General features: G+C 37.8%; 1 protein-coding gene across 2 annotated transcripts in view; it reads left to right on the top strand.

Moving 5' to 3' along the window:
• spock1 (SPARC (osteonectin), cwcv and kazal like domains proteoglycan 1) overlaps window positions 1–20,776 on the top strand; it is a 116,715-nt gene that overhangs the window by 53,283 nt on the left and 42,656 nt on the right. For both annotated transcript variants that reach the window (XM_080900596.1, XM_080900595.1), the window contains exons 3-4: window positions 10,565–10,610; window positions 20,623–20,703. In XM_080900596.1, the coding sequence (XP_080756722.1) occupies window positions 10,565–10,610; window positions 20,623–20,703 (127 nt within the window). The remainder of the gene's footprint in view (window positions 1–10,564; window positions 10,611–20,622; window positions 20,704–20,776) is intronic.

The raw sequence follows: 20,776 nt of genomic DNA, 5'->3' as shown, positions 1-20,776 counted from the left end.
ATTAAATGTGGCAATAATTAATTAAAATTGGAATTAATTAATTAAATAAATAGTTATGACACATGTAATTAATTAATTATTGACACATTTAATTAATTATTTATGTATTTCACATTTTAATTAATTATTGACACATGTAATTAATTAATTATTGACACATTTAATTAATTATTTATGTATTTCACATTTTAATTAATTATTGACACATTTAATTAATTATTGACACATTTAATTAATTATTTAATGATATATTTATTTATTTCATTTTGGCAGTCCTGACGCCTGGCTCTCGTCATGAAATAATTTTATCTGTCAGCCTCACCCATCAAACTCAGGGGGCGGGGTTAACGCTGCCCATGCAGCTTCTCTAACATTTGATTGGTTGCCGTGCAAAGTAAGTCAAAACAGGTCGATCCTAGATAATCGATTGCTTGTGTAGACTTGGGGCAGCCAGTTATCCCAGAATGCAGATCAAATCACAAGCAGCAATGGTGGTGGTGTAGTTTTAAAATACCCCGTTTTTCTGTCACCAGCTACACTTTTAACAGTGTTTTAGCCGCGAATGTCGCGACGTATGTCTGGTCAGGTTGTCAACATAGAACATGCTTGCAAAAGTGCTCAGATGTTTTCAGAGATTTCACTAGCTCTGCTAACAGTTAGCATGCAGAGTGCACCCAGGGGGTTACGTTAACCGGTTTGTTTACATATTCCACTCTCCGTGTTCCACATGTTGCATTCGCAGATTCTCATTTTCACCGAACGATCGTCTCTTTCCGCCTGGTCTTGTGTCTCTGTGCTTCTGTAACATAAAGAACGAGCTGACATTTTTCTCACGAAACCAGCGATCAGCTCAGCAGACCCTCAGTTTACCTGCATGCATCCTCCTCCTCATCTGTCAGCTGTTTAACACCTGCTGCTAATTCAAGAAACACGCCTAGTTACCTGGTGATAGTCACAGTTTAACTGGGCAGCCGGTGCTCGATATAACGCAATGTCAGCGCATTTTTCTGCACAAGATAAGTAAATATAGTGTTTTCCCCGAGCGCAGAGCTGCTGGAGCTCGTTTCCTTACAGAGCACTTTATAGGCGAACAGCTTTATCAGCGGCTGATGTCCAATCACCGGCACACAGCTTTCAAACCTCAGCTGAGTTTTAGCTCTCAGTGGTTAAACGCTGGACTTCATTCACTCAGGTTCTGTCTGTCGGGTCACGTTTACTTCGCTGTTTTATTTACAACTGAGCAAATCGGTTTGGCTGAGGTTAAAGTTACGTTTCATAACTGCATAGTTTCACAGACGTTTAATGGTTCACTGGCACATGTGTTAGACTGAACTATCATCTAAATATCATCTGTTTTTTAATAGTTATTCAACTGTATTCTAAGCACCAGCTGTCTGTTAGAATGTGATTTTTTTTCTCTCTCTGTTGGCAGAGGTATAAAAATGCGCAGGAAAATCTGACATGCATGGCGAACTTCACCGACGATATTTAGGGAGGAATAAACACACATCAAACATAAATGAACCATTTGTCTGTCTCCATAATTGAGAGAATTTTCTCTTCTTATGTCAACACTCTCTCTCTCTTTTTTTTTTCTTTTTTTTTTCTTTTTCGGTCATGTTATGTTTACCTGTCAAAGGCTTGTTACAAACTATGAAACACATTGTGCAGACTTCTGGATGTTAGAAGAAAACTAATGCTGCTCATGAATGAGACTAAAGGCAGGAAGGTGTCCTTTAAAACTAAACATGTTAATAGGACCTCCCTGTTTATATCATAGTTTATGATATAGCACGTGTATTTCAGTAATAGCCTGCTGAGGCCACTATACGTGCTGGCCTCATATCAAATGTGAAGGCAGACTGAGTCTATGTTTGACGTTTTTTATATCTAATCTTCCTTTTCAAACATTTAAACAGCAGCGAGTCTGCAGCTGAGGGAATACAAACTCAAATTGTCGGAACAGGTTTGCTCGTTTCTTGGATTCATTTGGTGATTTATTAAATGTATAACTGTTATTCTAATCTGCTGCTGAGTCTCTTACACTTTTCTTGATGCTGTATATTTTCACGTCTCTGGAATAGTTGGCAGTTAGATAGTCAGCTGGGAAACTTTGTGTTAACTCATGGAGCTGAGGATATCGTGGATATGCTGACCTCGCTGCGTGGTGTACAGAGCGAGGTCAGCATGATTAATATTCACAATAAAAATATTAGCCGAACATCATGAAGTCTGTATGTGTTTCATAGTGTCGAACAACCTTTGTACAGTTAAAGCCAGCAGTTACTACATGACGGAAACACCAACGTTATCTCTTTTATGTGTTTATACACAGGTCACGCTGATTACTGAACAAAAACCCAAAGATCAGATGTTAAACAGATTTATTTGCTCTCTCTCCTCCTTAAACATGTTTTTAATGTTAGTTATAATTCAGAATTGGCGACTGAAACACGTAGGACACATAAGAACATCAGGAAATAAAACATCGATAAATATAACCTCAGTAAAAGAAGTCAGCGGGGGTTACTACAGCTGTGTACCGGGGCCTGCGCTTTGTCGGTGGGATTGCTTGCGAGGCGAGCGGGTCTATCCCACGCTTTGCCGTGAGACTGGGCAGACATCTCCGAAATCATCGAAACACTTTTGCAAAGAGGCTGTATCTTGACAAACCGACCAGACACATGAAGATTAAACCACTACATTCTCGGCTAAAAAAATATTAAAACGGTATTTGGTAACACACAAACAGGGTTTTTCAAAGCTCAGTTCTGTTAGCTTCCACATGCCGGTTGTTGTGTGCTAGAAACAATGGCCACCAGGCCTAAGCAATGGTTTTGACTTGATCAGCGTTAACCCCGCCCCCTGAGTTTGATGGGTGAGGCTGACAGATAAAATTATTTCATGATGAGAGCCAGGCGTCAGGACTGCCAAAATGAAATAAATAAATATATCATTAAATAATTAATTAAATGTGTCAATAATTAATTAAATGTGTCAATAATTAATTAAAATGTTAAATACATAAATAATTAATTAAATGTGTCAATAATTAATTAATTAAATGTGTCAATAATTAATTAAAATGTGAAATACATAAATAATTAATTAAATGTGTCAATAATTAATTAATTACATGTGTCATAACTATTTATTTAATTAATTAATTCCAATTTTAATTAATTATTGCCACATTTAATTAATTATTTAATGGTGTATTTAATTAATTCATTATGGCAGTCCTGGCGTTCCATAGATAATCTGTCAGAGCCTAACAAACGAAAAGACAGCTTTTATTTATTTAGTCAGTTTTTGCACTTTGTGTCTTTGTGTTTTAAGTTGCATCTTCATATACAGTGCTGTGAAAAAGTATTTGCCTCCGACCAGATTTCATCAGTTTTTTCCATATTTGTTGCTCTTACATGTTTCAGGTGATCAGAGTAATTTTATTATTACAAAAATATAACCCAAGTAAATACAAAATTGAGTTTTTAAACCGTGATTTTAATTTATTAAGAGGAAAAAAACCCAAACCTAGCAGGCCATCTGTGAAAAAGTAATTGCCCAACGTAAAAAGGTGAAAAAGTAATAAGGAAGGGGGTATATACTTTTTCACAGCACTGTACATATATCGATTCTGTAGACGAAGAGCAAGATTTTTGGTGCTTGAGGCATTCTGTTTTATATCTACTGTCTGCTCGTAGTCCAAGTTCAATTGATTGATAATGTCAGACTGTCTAAAAGTAGTTAAACAGTATATGTCGAGCGTAAAAGACGGATTGCTTTTGCAGCAATGTGGTTTTATTGAATATGAAAACTTTCATAAAGTATACTTAAATTAAAAAAAAGGTTTTCTAGGTTGCTATGCAATGGCTATACTTAGTCAGATTGTATGGATCAAATTGGGGTGCATACAGCCCAATTTGATTGTAAATGAATGTGACATCCTCGTGTAGAATAAACATTGAGGTACCATGGCAATACAAAAGAAGTCAGCAGCCCACAATTACTTCATGATTGTACAATAACTAATAAAATAGAAATGACATTGAGAAAGAATGAGAATAAAAATCTGGTGTCACACTGGTGAAACAATTCTCAGCCTTTAACTTTTATATGAGCATGTTCACAATCCCATTTCTTATTGTTGTTATTATTGTCTTATTGTCTTTGCTTCACTGTGTTTCTCCTGTTGCACCATGTATCATACTGAGCTTGAATATTTTATAGCAGAGTCAGCAGAGCTCAGTACATTTTAGCTGTGACCCCTTCATAATATTATGTTTTTCATTTGAATACCTAACAGTCTCCTCTAAGTCAAGGGTCAGATGGGGTGAACTGCCAGGGGAATTTCTTTTGCCTCCACAATCCTGTTGAGAAACCTGTTAAACTGCAGTTCTGCAGCAATTTACACTGTGGCTAACTGACAAATATCCCACTTTTCATGCATTAAAGTGTTTATATGCCACTTTGATTTCTCAAAGTACTCCTGTTAGTACTGTATATTCAAAATGAGGAACTGGAAACTATGTTTTTTCAGTACGTAATATATGCAGAAAAAACATATTCCTGACTGAAATCTGACTTAGAGATGAGACCCAGAATAAACAGCACAGTCATACATATAAATGTATTACCTACAATATCCTAATTTGTTGTTTTCACTATATTCATTGCATTTCCTCATTGGCATGGTGCCCCTTGTCCTTCCCTGGGAAGACAGTTAAAACACTGCTGCTACGTTTTAATGTATCCTCTAGCTCCTAAGCTTAATGAAACTACTCACTACAATTTGAAGGTGTTTGCACAAAAACATGTAGTCAGTTAACCATAATTAAAATAGAGGTTGTAAATAAACTGTAATATGAACAGGTGTATAATAAAAGAATCCAATTTTCAGTGACAGCTGTTATGCTACATTTTTAAATTGATTTTTAATTGAACACCTCAAAAAAGACTTAATTACACAGATATTTTGTGTGAGCGTGTGCGTATACCGTATTTCCCGGACTACAAAGCGCACCTAAATATTAGCCGCACAAGCTAAAATCAGGGGAAAATCCTGTTTTGTACATACATTAGCCGCACCTGACCAAAAGCCGCAGGTGTTTCAATGTTGACTTATCATATGTAAGAGAATATGCACAAAGGGAATTGTCAGGAAAGAGATGGCTGTTTGGAGACATCACTTTTATTAATATTTTGAAAAACAAGTTATGGGTACATATTTGCACATGTAGTACATAACAGTAGCCTACAGCACACCAGAAAAATAGATTCGGACTACCTTTTAGGCTCAGGTGCAGTGACACAGCTTTAACAAGAAGAAAAGTCAGTCATTCACCACCATCTTTCTCTTCTTCCTACGCACTAAAACCACCAAAGTCCTCTTCTCCAGTGTCGGATACAAACAGGCTCAGGATGGCTTCGTCATCCACTCTTCTTCTCTCCTTCGTTGTCACTTTCAAAACCAAAGAAATCCTCATTGTCAGTGTCAGAGTCGAACACCCTCAGAAGGGCCGTGGCGGTGTCCTCCTCTCCATCATGCAGCAGTCCAGCCCTTCAAAATCCGTTGGTGATCGTGGATGTTTTCACACTTTTCCACGCTGTCAGAATCCACCGGTGGAGTTGGGCATAACTTGCTTTTTGGGCATAACTTGCAAGTTTATCGCCGCTCATCATCCACGCCTCCCGCTGAATGCGTAGCGCTACTTTGAAGTTTGTTTTTCGCGCTACTTCGTATGGCACTACGTTGCCTGGCGGACGGACATGTGACTAACATACCACTCTTGAACCCCGATCCTTCCGCCAGGCAACGTAGTGCCGTACAACAGCGGAACACACAAAACAAATCGTCTTACGATATCACAAAAATCATGGAAAATCCATAGAAAAGCCGCACCTGACTAAAAGCCGCAGGGTTCAAAGCTTGTGCAAAAAGTAGCGGCTTATAGCCCGACATTTACGGTATGTGTGTGTCAGAGCTTCTGCAGTGTTCACAAGTTTGGACACAACATGGTTAACAGGTTTTTTCCTGAGACTCGCTCCTGAAAGTTCCACCATCACCTCCAACAAAGACGATATGATAATAACGACACAGTTTTATGTCCTTGTAATCACTTTAAAGGGTTTGAATGACATTGGGGCAGTGTCGCAGAGAGCTAAACAGCCAGTTAATGCTTTTGAGATGAGCACAATAAAATATTAATGGGGGACTTGGGCAAGGAAAGGTCATCACTGTGACTGAAGCTGAATAATAAGAGAGCTAGTAGCAACACTGTGAACCTTAAGTGACACCAGCTAGAAAACAGTGAAGGCTCTTCTCAGGCAACAGCAGCTCAGCTGCTGTCCTCTGTTGGATACAGTTAATGCTCTTATCTGTTGTGAACTTTTGTTTGTTTTTTTGGGGTTTTTTAGTCACAGGTAAAATTTGTCTCACTAGAAAATACAGAGGAGTTCCAAATTGTAGATGGTACAGAAAACAAATATAGTGATTCTACCAAAGCTGAAGAAAAACAAATGAAAACCGTTAGTGTTACTGACTGCAAATAACCCATTGCAAAGAGGCGCTATAATCCATCATGATGTTTGTGTGATTTTTTTGTACACAGGTGTAAGAAAAGCGAAAATACTGTGACTTTAACAAAAATAAGAAAATGTCTTGAAGTTTAATCAGGTTTTAAATGTTATTTATTATAGATGACAAGTTAGCTTCTGGATTATTTGAAGAAAATTCAAAATAACTACATTTTTTATGTTTTCAGACCACTTTAAGTGATCTTAGGGCAGGGATGTCAAACTCATTTTACATCATGGTCGAGATGCAGCCCACTTCGACCTTAAATGGGCCAGACCAGTGTAAAGATGTTTAACTTATGTTTAACTACACATTTAATCCCTGAGATATGTAAAAAAAAAAAAAGTGCATGATACATGATAAAGAAATGCTCCTATAGTAAATCAAAGAATTATACTGTAACTCTTAAATTGTAAGAAATAAATGTGTGAAGTTACATGTTAAAATTAAGTTTATTAATTTAAAAAAAGTTAAGATGTAAATGATGCAAAGTCCAAAATCTATGCCCTCCCTCCTGGTCCTTATTTTTGGACATCCCTGTCTTAGGAGAAAGAAGGGATTTAAAAATAAACTTTTTCAATCTCTTTTAAAATTTTTGTTCATCTGAACTAAATGTCTATAAGGATTTAATCTAGCTGACCATCTGTTTCAGTGCATTAAGATATGTCCAGCAAGAATGGGCTCTGCTTGTGATAAAACTAGCCCCTCAACAGCATTGTTAACACAGGCAGCCAACAAAACATGAAAGCAATCTTCATTTGATCATAATACATTATTATGCTGCTCAACAACTGCTGTTAGTCAGAGAGCAGCTTGCGTACCGACCCTTAAGTCTACTGACTACCTCTTATGTTTTTCCCCGACCAGAAGTCTCAGTCCACTCAAAAATGTTGTTAGAAGAATCAAAAGTAAAGCAAGCAGCTCGTCGTCTGCTTCTGTGCGTTCGGTTCCCGCCACAGCAGGCCAAATTGAGTTTAGTGAAAGAAAGAAAATACAGGACTACCCATCTAGCCTTTGGCTTAGTTTGTTGACCAGACCACTTACCCCTCTTGTTTCTGTCTTAACGTTGTCATATTCACCAAGAATCATATGTCTATTTTTAAATCCCAGAAGATTGCACCCATTTACCCAAAGGATAGCATCCATAGAGATTACATAAAGCCTATTAAAAGTCATTGTCCCATGAATATAATTATGAAGCTATTATTGTTACACTGAGATGGTTACATGTTATTTCTTGGACCATCCCTGATTTTTACAGATTTCACTGCATTTCAACGCTGCTGCTGCTGCTGCTGATGATGATGATGTTGTTTTTGCATGTCACTTTAGCTGTTTTTCCTCTCAGTTGGGACTGGATTTAGCTACAGCATCAATTAGTTAATGGACATTTTTCATCTACAGATTAGATCCAGATTAAAACAGTAAACCTTTTGTTTAGTCTCTGTCCCTGAAAATTTTACATGCCCTCCTTTTCTCTTTTTTTTCATATGGCATTTTGGCATTTGTAAAAAGGACCCCCAGTTAAATAATTCTATGCTTTCTTCTGCGCAACTTCCGTGCCTCTCCCTCTCTGTTTCTTCTCTCCTTTCCCTTATGCTGCCCTGTTACGCTGCATGTACAATTTGGCCTCAATGTGTTTCAAATTACATGCCACATCAAATAAGGCTATCTCATAATGCTGCGAGCGCCGGTGCAAGTGTGCGGGTCCTTGGGTATTCCACCACCTTCAGATTCGTATTAAATGAAACTCTAGAGTTCAACTCAGTATTCAGAATGAGTAATACAGGGTTGTAATACATCTGATAGACATAGCATACTGTGCCATTATCACTGACCTTTCTTTTCTTCTCCCTCCCCTCTATTCCTTTCTGTCCTCTGCAATCATCTAAAGGAAGCAGAGGTAAGTAGAGTCATTGTTTTTGTAACTGTCATTATTTTGAAACACATTGTAATTCTTTAGTAAAGTTTTAGTGCACTTACAAACTGCTGGATAGGTGTTGCTGATTTAATTGCACAGCAGGTTAGGTGGCTAGTCATGCATAGTATGTTATAGTCCAGCATATTAAAATTCTGCTGTTGTGCTTGTAGGTTTCACACTCTCAAGCAAGCTTACTATGCTTCAATGAAGTAAACTGAATTAACCGGACTTCTCTGGCAGTTTGCTTCAGAGCATTACTGAGGCTGGGTTATGTGGACTGTCTGTGTTCATCCCAAAAATGTTGGCAAAGGTCATAGTTACGTGTTCCATAAATAAAGAAAAACTACTAGTTATTTTGAAAAAAAATAATCATAAAAGTAGCATCCAAAAAGAAAGTTAAATCCAAGTATGCATGTGCATGGTTGTGTACCTATATTTATTTATTGTGTGCAGTGTTTTTTTTTTTATTTAGAACCTGGACATATCTGTGCATGTCTGACTGAATGACTGGTCTGGTTTAGAGAGGAAAGACAGCATCTGGCAGTGTGGTTGAGGTTGTATCACTATCCAAGGAACGGGAAAGCTGCTCAACGGTGAAGACACTAATAATGCTGAACCAGAGCAGGAGATGTGGACATAAAATAAATGAAAGAAAATGATGTGAGGACATGATTTAAGTAAGCGCCTAAGGGACAGGCTAATTAGGTTTCATCTCCTGATTTCAAACTTCTGCGTTGGCTCAAATTTTGACGGTTGTCATTTATAGAACAAGGACTGTATGAGTGGGTCAACTGTCCATTTTCACTGGACTGTTCCATATCACTGATACTAATTTAGTCTCTCTCACTTTTATACTCTTATATGCTCGCTCTCCCTCGCTCTCCCTATAACTCAATAGCACAGGAGATAGAGTTTTCAGACCCAGCAGGTTCACAAATGTCACTGACTCAGGCTCACTTCCTGCTGACACACATATGGTTCACCCAGGGAAATCATTTAGAAGACACCACCACTACACACCTCTGCGTGCATATATGTGTGTGTATTAGTACGTTATGTAATATTATTATCTTTATTATTAAATATAAACTGAATCTGACAGGAGGGGTCAACTACAGCTCTTCCTTTAGGTACCCACACATGGTGTCTTGGTAATAAAACTGTTATAATAAACTAAAATGTTGGTAAATCTAAATAATTGAAAAATACCTTCAATTATAAAAACAACCCAAAATTTCCTTAAAACCCTAATAACACAATCGTTTTAGTGTGTTGTAAGCCGTTATCGTGTATGTTAAAGCATAAAGTGTTCACGAAAGTTCAATCAAGTACAAATATCAGTTTATGCTTAACAGATCAGATGTTTTAAATGCAAATCTGCTGCTTTTTCTATAAGTAGCTACTCCAAAATGACACCACTTATACCACTTTTTCCTTTCATCTGTATGTCAGACCATTCTTTGTTTATTCTTTACTTACGTAAAACACATTACATGACACTAACAAAGTCATCACTCTACACAGTGGGCTTATTACTTTAATTGCTCTACACAGCAGAAGATGTCTCTAACAAGGCAGGAAGTCTGCTCTTAATTGAACCAATGTATCAAATAGTATTAAAAAAGCCAGTTATTTTTTTATTTGAATATGTTCAGTTCATGAAGCTTTCCCTTTAACTCTAAACAAAACTGTGGTGAACAAAGACTTGTTCAAATAGAGTCATGAAAATCATATTTGACCAGTGTTAATTCATAATGGCTGTTAAATGTTATGCTGCTTTGTTTGTTCTTTGGAGCATATAACCTTCTTTACGCTCGAGTGTTTCTGCTGCAAGTTTCTATTTACATTTGTCCCTATTTTATTATCCGAACAAGCTCATACCATACATATTTTCTATTAAAATCAACAAAGAGACGAACAAAAAGAGAGAAGAATGGAAACAGGATTTCTCAGTAGTGACATTTAGTATTTGGTTTGTTTACTTTCTGTTCAATAAAATAATCTGTCCACTCTTCACATGTTTAGTTCTTTCATAACCCAATCGCTTCTGTTGTGTTTCCACTCAGGATGACTACTTCAAAAGCTGGGCACCTGCAAAGTCTCTCGATCAAGGTGAGTTTTGCTTTTTTGTGTTACTATAAATTTTTGTATTACTGTAAGCTGTATGTGAAACTACGGGTAAAAATGGAAAATTCCACTGCTGCTTTGAGTTCTAAGTTGATTTTAAACTAGTAAGTGATGCCTGATGCTATACCTTTTACCGTATACCGTATTATGTGTCTAATAATCTAAGTAAGCCAATCAGAAAGTCTAAGAAACATTAAATACTGGGAGTACTGGGAGAGATTTGTCAGATTTTGTCAAATTCAACAGATATAAAAAGTGCATAGTCCTCAAATTGAAGCTATTGCAAGGAGTATATTTGTGCTAAAATGCAGTATAGTATATTTAACCTTCTTTTAGCACACATACAGTCATGTCCAAAAGGAGTTTATTGTTCTGCTTGGGATCATGGTCCTGCTGCATGACCCAATTTGGACCTGCGTAGGTTTAGCTCCCAGACAGACAGCATCACATCTGACTCTAGAATACTTTGGGATACAGAGTAGTTCATGGTCCACTTAATGGCTGGAAGGTGTCCAGGTCCTTTAGCAGCCAAACAAGCCCAAATCATTACCTCTCCACCACCGTGCTTTGCAGCTGGTATGAGGTGTTTGTGCTGATTTTTTGTGTTTGTTTTTTTTTTATCAAATGTGGCGCTGTGGTCAGACAGCTCCACTTTGCTGTCATCTGATGAGCTTTAAAAGAAACTAAATTAAACACTGTGTTTTGTCAATAGCACCCCAATAAAAGGACCCAAAATCGGGATACTCAGAGGCTGCGTAAAAGACCTAAATCATAATCTTTAATTGAAAGTTAGACATTGATTATGCACAGAAAATGAAACAATGAAGAAAACCAGAGGCAACTATTAAAAATAAAACCATAACACAGTATGTAGACAGTGTAATAAATATATAAATTGTTTGATAAATTAGAAATTAATACTGAAGGTCATCGACAAGTACAACTAGTTCAAAACCAGTAAATGTCAAGTGTTATAAAGAGATAATTTACGTCACTGAAACTTTATTGTGTGACTTGTGTTTGATGTTCACATTGCATTTACATGTTACCTTTGTATTTTAGCATTTTTCAGTAAAGATGCTAGAAGGACTCTGAGTTGCACTGTTGAGTGATTTGCTGCCAACAACCCAATAATCTCCCTTATGTAATACTCTTATTGTGCAGACAAAAATCCCTTTAGTTTATGTGTACTCATCTTTCTTTTGTCTTCTAAAAGCAAGTCTCCATAATGTGATTTGCAGCATTTTAGCAAGAATGCATCGCAAGTGGTGTCTAATTCTTAAAGTTAGGGTAGTTCTGCTGTTTTTTGACTGTGTGCATGTGTCTGGCCAAATGTTCTTTCTTTTGAACTGTACGTGCTGCTTATGGACTAGTATGGCAATAATGCCAAGTCCACTTTATCAGTCACAGTCAAGTGTGTAATGCTCTTAGACCCCCAGTAACTCTTGACTAACCTCAGTTATTACAAACACTAACTCACTTTCATTCACACTCACAGTCTTGCTTTACTTACGTATGCAGACGCACACACGCACTCTCACACCGAGGTAGTTTGTGGGGTTAATTGGACGGCAGCTTTTTGAACAGCGCACCAGAAATCTTGCTACCACTGAGCTTGTTCTGTTCTTTGCTGGCTTGGTTTTGCATATGTAGCACAGTAACTGCAACTCTTCAGGGAAAGACTTGCTGAGCAGGTTTATCTGGGCCAGCTCCTCGTGGATACTGAGCCTAATGAGAACAGCCTTGCCTCAGTGCATCAAATTTTGGTGATACTCTATTTTCTCAGAGATAAGTAAAAACAAAAGGTAAACAGAGCTTCATTCTCTTAACTAGGGACTCAGTGCTTGCTGCATTATGAATATTATTCTTTGTGCCAAAATCCAGGAGGAGTGAGGCCAGATTTAGGTGCTAAAAGAATTATATACTTGGCCAAAAAAAGGTACTGTAGTGCCACAACATCTGTATCACATTTCTTTCTATACCTGGAGGCACTGGTTTGATTTAACCTCTCATAGGATTCAATATTGATGTTGTCAGCTGTATATTATTTGCAACATCTTTCACCAAATTAGGCCGGAGACCAAACACAATAAACACAAGAGTGCTTCATTTCTCATTTCATTGGTGCTGACAGAGTAAACCCGAAGAGAAAGAACACTTACTGCACTGGCAAACTAAAGACATTCAGCATCTGTGTGGTTACTCATGTACACTCAAGCGAGGTGTTACTCTTTACTTGCTAGCATTTAGCTCCTGGTAATTATACCAGGGGTTTTAATTTTTATATGTCCAACCATTTGTTTAAATGTAACCAACAGGGACATACTAGAACCAAAAGACAGACTGAAAAAAACAAAACAAAAAAACCCCAAGGTGTAGTTTTCCTTTAATTGCAACAAGAGTCAGTAAAGTTCACTGATTACATCATTTGTCTTTTACCATTTGTTACATTTTGTTTCGAAAGTGCTCCTTGATGAGACCACTAACATCAAACTGTCCACTCCATGCATGTGAGTCATTCTGGTTCAACACAGCAATGTGACATCTGTGCATTTATCTGGAGACTCATTGGGTGCAGCTGAAGCACAGGTCATATTCATGCCAATTAAATACTGCACATACTTTTTTGTGCCGTATAATTTCTCCTGCAGCGCTGCACATCAGCTGCAACATGACTGCTCCCCTGCTGCAGAGCTCGAAACAGCCTGCCCTTTCTGCACTCCTTCAAACTGCACTCTGCAGTTACTCCCACACAAACAGCTCAGCTGGGAGTAATGGATGGCTAAATGATTAGGCACCAAATAAGTATGAGGAATCAATCTAACAATCTGGTCCTCTTTTGGGAATATTTGCTGTTATCACGTGCTTCTTCAGTCGGTCCAGTTTTCACCCAGCTGATACTGCAGGCATTTCATTCCTTACTGTAAACTTCACCTTTGAACCAAATCAGAGTATTGGATGTGAATGACTCATGATCTAAGCAAAACTGACTCCTCAACTATCTACAATTTTTAGTATTCAGAGGATTTTAGTTTTCCTTTAAGTTTTAAAATGAGGAATTAAAGTTGCCTAAACTGAAAGGTAGACAATAAAGATTCTAGGTAACACGGAGTGAATGTGAGGAACCACTGCAAAAAAAAAAAACGTACAAAATGATTAAATCTTATATAATCTAATGTGTGTGGTCAGATCGCTAATGATACTGAAATGACATGTGCGACCACAGCACTTGATTTGAGGTCAGTACAGAAAAAACAATACCGTGCACCTGCAGGTTTCACTTTGACTAATGAATCCCAGGTCGTCCTTGGAGACTAATCAGCAGCAGAAAGGTTGATTGGGGGAAAATCCAGTCCCTGATGAATCACTCTGCAATTAATGTTCACCTTTGTAGCATGGATGAAATTAGTGTTATCACAAATGGCTTGTTTGTAATGCTGAGTCATCAAATCCACTGGTGCTAAATCTGTTTTCCAGACATGTCGTGCCTACTGAGTTCCCACAGATGAGTAGTTTTAAGGCTAAATGTTGTTAACTTGTTTCCATGGTGACAGTTCATTGATCTGCCTGATTTCTAGTCATGGATGAACTGTTTTGGCTTCTTTACATATCCCCCCAAAAAACTGTGTCCAATTAAGGATACAGTGACACAAGCCTAGAGACCAGTGAGTGACTCCTTGACAACCAAAGGCAACAAGAGAAAAATGTGTATTCTCCAACTAACTGCAAAGTGGTTGCTGGCAGTTGATTTGCAGTGAAATTCACTGCAAAGAAATATACAGGGCTGCACTAAAAACCTTTTGAGATTGCTTTGGTCCCTAGCAGGTTGCCGTGGTCACCTATAATTTTCTATAAAAGATGTACGATTGGCTTAAAACACTTCCCCACACATAGAGCAGTACTGGAATAGTTTACAGTTGCACTTTTTCAAGTTTATCTATTATTTAAGCAGTTACAAGGAGATTTTATGCACTTCTTTGCACTGAATTTCAGCAAACAATTTCTTAAATCAAACTCGTTTCAAGCTCCAAATCTGTTGTTTGCATGTGTTTAGTTCCTCACTGGAGGTTCTAACGCTGCAAAATTGGAAATATTTTTTGATTTTTTTTAACCTGTTATGTATTGTATAAACCCATTTGTAAATTGGCTAGATCATATAGATGTTGGTATCCTATAGCTAAAAGTAAACATTCACCTCCTCAGATCTCACAAGTCATTTTTCTAAAAGACTAAAGTAGTCACAAACTTAACTATTTAACTTTAGGTTAAGTTTTAGGCAATTTACTAAAGCAGCTGAATTCTAATTCACTGCCTTTTCTTTAAACATTACCCTCATTTTGTTTTGTCCCTTCAATTTTATTTGTTCTCTTTCATATTTTCAAGATAATTTCCTTTTTCTTCCATCCTTTTCACTTCACAGCCCTGTGTATCTGCTCATTGTTTCTACACAGTTTTCTATTATTTCTGACGTATTGAGTTCATCACATGGAAATTACATAATATTGAACAATGGGTTACTGTTAATCAACATGCCACAGTGCCGTAAATACACGCACACATGCAGTTAAAGCCTGTGAGAGTTCATTGGTTGCTTTATTCATGCACCTTTAATTAATTTTTTAAAGAATTTGGTTGCTATTCTTATATTTTTGTGCATGTGCTCTTGTAGTCATGACTATTCGTGCTCGTTTTGTCAGTTTATTTTATTCTTTAAATTAAATTGTTAAAAAAAAGAATAACTCACCAACAGAACACCCCTCCTGCTTGTTAGTAGTTCATTAATTTTTAATTTTTTTTTTTTTTTTTTTTTTTTTTTTTTTTTTTTTTTTTAAATGACATCAGAAACAGCAGTATGCGACATTACGTGATGGCAGAGCTTCAGTTCATCCTTTGTCATTTTTTTTTTTTTTTTTTTTTTTTTTAAATAAATAGGACAGGGGGAATGAATGAGAGAAAGAGGGGGAGAGAAAGAAAGAAAACCAAAGGGGAGAAGAGACGGTGAGAAGGGGGGGGGAAGAGAGAGAGAAAAAAAAAAAAGAACTCCTGGGTCACCTGTATGGAGAAAAAAAAAAAAAAAACAAAAAAAACAAACAGAGGAGACAGCAAACAACAAAGAGCAACATAATAATAGAGAAAACAAAGCACCATCACAATAAACTAGCTAGTCATAGATATCAATATTTACTAAATAATAAACGATATTGTGCAGCACGCAAGATAGACAGCGCACAGTGTGCTTTGAGGCAGCAGCCAAGAAAGCTTTAGTCCGCGTCTGTGAATACCCATGTGTGCATACCTGTGTGGATCAGCATGCTTGCATTTAATTTGTTTTTTTTAACAGATAACTTTGAGTTGCTAACAAGTAAAATAAATAATTATGATAAAAAATTTTATTAAAATAGTGCTTAGAAAAGTAAATGAGAAATGCAAATTTGAATTTGCAAAACAAATAATGTTCTTGATCAAAATGCACGTAGCGTGATACACAAAGAGAGGAATTAAGTTTGCAATTAAATGTGTCTTTAAAAAGCAAAATTTGGACAAATCCCACACAGCAATTAAATGCTACAACCCTTCAGTCTCCCTTGTCCATGTGCCCAGATATTTTGCTGTGCATGAACTTGTTTCCATGGTGACAGTTCGTTGACCTGCCTGTTTTCTAGTCATGGATGGTTAAAAACTGTTAAAAACTGCCTCTTTACGTGTTGCACTTAATACAAAATTCTACAGCCCTCTGAGGAGGTAGGGTTGTGTGGGTTACACTGGCCTGAGTCCCAGACAGCTCAGCTCATCCTGTAGGTGGATTACATAGACATCTGCTGTACTCACATCAGGGCTTATGTTTCATAGTGTGCCAGAACGACCCCAAAATGGCCCAGGAACAATCAGGAAGAGGTTACTGAATATGAAACAAGATAAATGTTTTACCACAGAAGCCAAACCTCATGTTATTAAAACTACAAAAATAACTAGTCAAAATATTCTCAACTAAAGTTTCTCTTTCCAGAGTTTTAACAAAGATTATTTAACAAATAATATTTTTATTGTTATTATTTTGGTTAATTTGCTTCTTTTGTTAAGAAAAATTGTTTGAATTGATGTTTTATTTTGACAGGTACGAACACGAAGCATGGGTTTGTAATTACTAGCACAGTTAATCGGTTATCAGAAAGGTAAATAGACTCACGCTTCTATAATGCTTTCATACTGTGTTTGAGCCACTCAGTGTTTTGTCACTACAGGCCTCGTTCACTTATTTACACAAGTGCTTTTTTCTATGCCTCAGTGCTTTTAACTGAATATTTGCACGCACTCATACTGATAAATGCATTTGGGTCAACATGCATACTATAGGTTGAACCACCAGCCTTCAAAGTGATAGGCAACCTGCTCTATCTCCTCAGCCATAGCTGCAGAATATTTGTAGCATTGCATTCAGAAACATTAATTTACAGCTGAGAAAATTCCATCTCAAAAAGAACGTGAGTTTGGTTTAAAAAAAACAAACTACTTTTTATTTTTTTTGCACCAACGGTGACAGTACAGAGGCATATGAAGTCAGAGACAAGCTGGAAGACATGCATACACTTTAATTATTGTTTTTACTTTTCAAGCATGACTGCAGTGACCTGGAAAAAGAGTGACAGCCTACTACAGTGATTAAAATATCAGCCATGTCCTGACATTTACATTTAATTTTGTAGTATAAATTAATAAATTTTGTAGAAAAAATACATTCTGTTAGAGAGTCTCAAATATGGATCACACGTTTTTGTATTTACATTAATTTAGGCATGTGTTTTATTTCTTTTACTGAAACATTGTACCAGTGTCTCAACATTCTCTCGCCTTGTTGTAACACACTGTGTACCATGTTTCAACTTATTACATATTACTGCCTGGTCTTCAGAATCCATCCAGTTAAACCTGAATCCTATATGTCCTCCAGGGCAGCTTAGACTTCTTCCAAAGTCAGACTGAATTATTATTTATAACTTTCTACATGTGCATTAATTTCAGTCCCATCAGTAATGGTTGGAGAGTTGTGCTTAACAGGCTTTTCAGCCCAAGTAGACAGACAGAGAGATGAGAGGAGAGGAGGAAGAGTCCTTGGCAGAAGATAACGGATGTGCTGTCAGCGAGACCAATGGTAGAAACAGTATTCTGGTTATTTGAATCTGGCTTCCTCCGTATGGGCTTGCCCAACAGATTTGTGAGCTTGTTATTGCAATGCATTATCCAGAGAGGGGAGTCAAAGGGAAGATTACAAATGCCAGACAGGGCCTCATTATCACAGCCAGTCCAGAGGAGCACAGGAGAGTCAAACTGGCACCAAGATACAACTAGAGGATGCAATACAAGCGCAGAAAAAAACAATACAATTCAAGTTGTCAATTTTCAGGTGTTTGCTACTTGTCTATTCTTATTAGTTTACATAATGAATTAGTGGTTGCTATGGGGACCGTTTTGGCAGCAGAACCCAAAGTCGTTTGCGAAGCACTCGGGTTTGGCAGTACCAGCGGCAAACAAAGCCTTGAAAATCTGGAGCTTCCAAATTGCCAATCGGCCTGATTAGACATGACACTGCGTTTTCCCAGCAGAGTGTTCGTCGTTGTTATATATTTCATCAGCTCTTTCTCCAATTCACTAAGTCGCAGTCTCTCTGAAGATATTCTGTCTGTCAGTTCCCATTTCTCATTGGTCCATCTTTAATCTTCTGTAACTCTGTCACTGCCTCTTAATACGTTCTCATAAACCCGCCTTTGATCTGCGCCTGGAGGAGCTAAAAGAATTAGAAAGAGGGAAACTGATAAGAGACATATAGGACAACAAACAGTCAGCACCTCAGCTCTGTGTATGAAACAGAGTGTGTGCTGGAGCAAGAACAAATATCTCATTTCGGTGTAATGTGCTAAGGGTTTGTTGCTCGCTCACCAGGCGTTCTTTAAACATTGTTTACCACTCTGATTTTAATGGCTTGTTGGCCACATCATAAAAAATGACTCAATATCCACGACCCTCAGCTCAGCCCTTATCTTGCTCTTTCAGAGGAGTGAGCTCTCGCCGTGTTGAGCCTCGGCACATAAAAGGGATTATCAACAAAAAAGCACAGATACATGCTACACTGATTTGAGGCATACACAGCAAATTAACCAGTCAAATACGCACACAGTGGAGGTAATCAATGATACCTGGAGCCTGCTGAGATGCAGAGGAAGTAAATACACACAGTCACACCGTGGGTATTGTTAATTCAATGAAGAGACAAAGCCAATCATAACAACAAAGCAATTAAATATCTGTGCAGCTGAGATGGAAAGACGTAAAGGTATGGAAGGCGCTAAAGCAGTGATTAAGAAAGGACAAATGTCAGCAGACCACACAGAGTGGAGTGAATTATTACTGCCCCCCGCCACCAAAATCAACAACAAAATAAAGTGAACTGCAGTTATTTGAACGGTGCTGAACAAGCTGTTTTCAAGGAGAGATGCGCTCAGTAGTAGATCACGCAGACAGAGAGTCAAGTGAATGGGTGTGTTGTTGTTTTGATTCTGCCCTTCTTGCCCCGTGGCCACTAGAGACTCTGATGATAATTGTAAATTATAGGATAAATAAACTTCAGAGGATATGAGCAGGCAGTTGTTGCAAGCGATCATAGCAGGAGCCCTCGAGCTAAACGGCAGCACGCAAAAGTGACAGTGGCATCGGGGAGTATCGGGAGGGAAGAAGGCAGGGGAGGATACAAAAGATATATAGACATGAGGCCTACAGAGAACACTTGAGAGAGAGTGCCTGCAGAGAGGATAACTCAGAGATAAGAAAGTTTTCCCATAATGAGGAGGAGAGAAAGTCTGGCAAAAGGGAGAGAAGGGAGGAATAATGAACAGAGGGCATATTGACAAAAGTTGGACTAAGTTTTGCACACACACACAAACACCCACACCCTCTTTCCTGATCATTAAATACACTTCATGGTCAGTCCCCACTCAAAAGTCTTGCTCGCTAATAAATACTGGAGATGGATGAGTTCGGAGAGTTAATCATTTCTGGGTGTTAATGTCACAGCCTACAGACAGACATGACAAACTCCCTGTAACTCAGTGTTTGGCTGCTCTGCTTCCTCCCTGAGGTAGTGCTGCCACTGGCTTCCTTCCATATGGGATGTTGTAGTGCTGTGAGTGTGTAAGAGCGAGAATAGTGTAGCAATTACTCTTTTATAATGAGGAGAATTCTGTCACTTTGCCTCCCTGCCAAATTTGCCAATGGAGTCTATAATGTATTTCTGGTGATTAAGAGGCATTATGTGAGGAAATACTTCTGGTCAGGTTGTAAATTGATTAAGCTAAAACACAAAGTAGGAGTGTAAAATATTGGCACACAGTCGCATTTGCCTTCTTTCTGAGAGTTTGACATGTTTGTCTATTAAGTACAGAACTGGAGATGAAGGGAATTACATTATAGTGGGGAAAATAATTATTTGATCTCCTTCTGAATAATTACGTTTTCTCACTTAAAAAGAAACGAAGTGTCTCTGATTTTATGGTAGTTTAATTTAAATGAAGAGAGACAGAATATCAACCAGTTTGCCAGTAAACATGGGAGAAGGTGCTGTTGAAACCAAAACTGAGATATCTGGCATCAACTCCACAAGGCATCTTTGGGGGAAGAGATAATTTCTCTTCCTGTGTGTGACCTCGAGAACACCATTGTGGGGATGCGGTTCTTTAGGTCATATCACGGAGATGGAAACATTGTGCGTTGAGGCTTTTTTGGTTCAAGGATGGGGCTGTGTACTGTAATATTATGGACGAGAACCTCTTTCCCTTAGCCAGAACACTGAAGATTGGTCATGGATGGATTTTCCAGCACAACAGTGACCCAAAACATACCACCAAGGCAACAAAGAAGTGGCTAAAGAATATGGTAAACTATTACTTTAACCATGAAAAAGCATTCTCTAATGAATTTGTCTTATGTTTATGATTTTTTCATTCAGAGCGAGTGGCTGAACCTGGCCGATATGGAGACCCAAGAACTAAAGCCCACTCCAGCTCGGCCAAAAAGACAGTACAGGATGGTGAGTTCTTATTTTAGTTTGTTTAGTTTCTATTTAAATCCATGGTAATATATGTTTTTCTATTGCTCCAGGT

Source organism: Rhamphochromis sp. 'chilingali' (assembly GCF_963969265.1).
Source record: "Rhamphochromis sp. 'chilingali' genome assembly, chromosome: 13".
Classification (NCBI taxonomy): Eukaryota; Metazoa; Chordata; class Actinopteri; order Cichliformes; family Cichlidae; genus Rhamphochromis; species Rhamphochromis sp. 'chilingali'.
The sequence above is the reverse complement of the archived record's forward strand: the minus strand, read 5'-3'. Positions and strand labels throughout refer to the sequence as shown.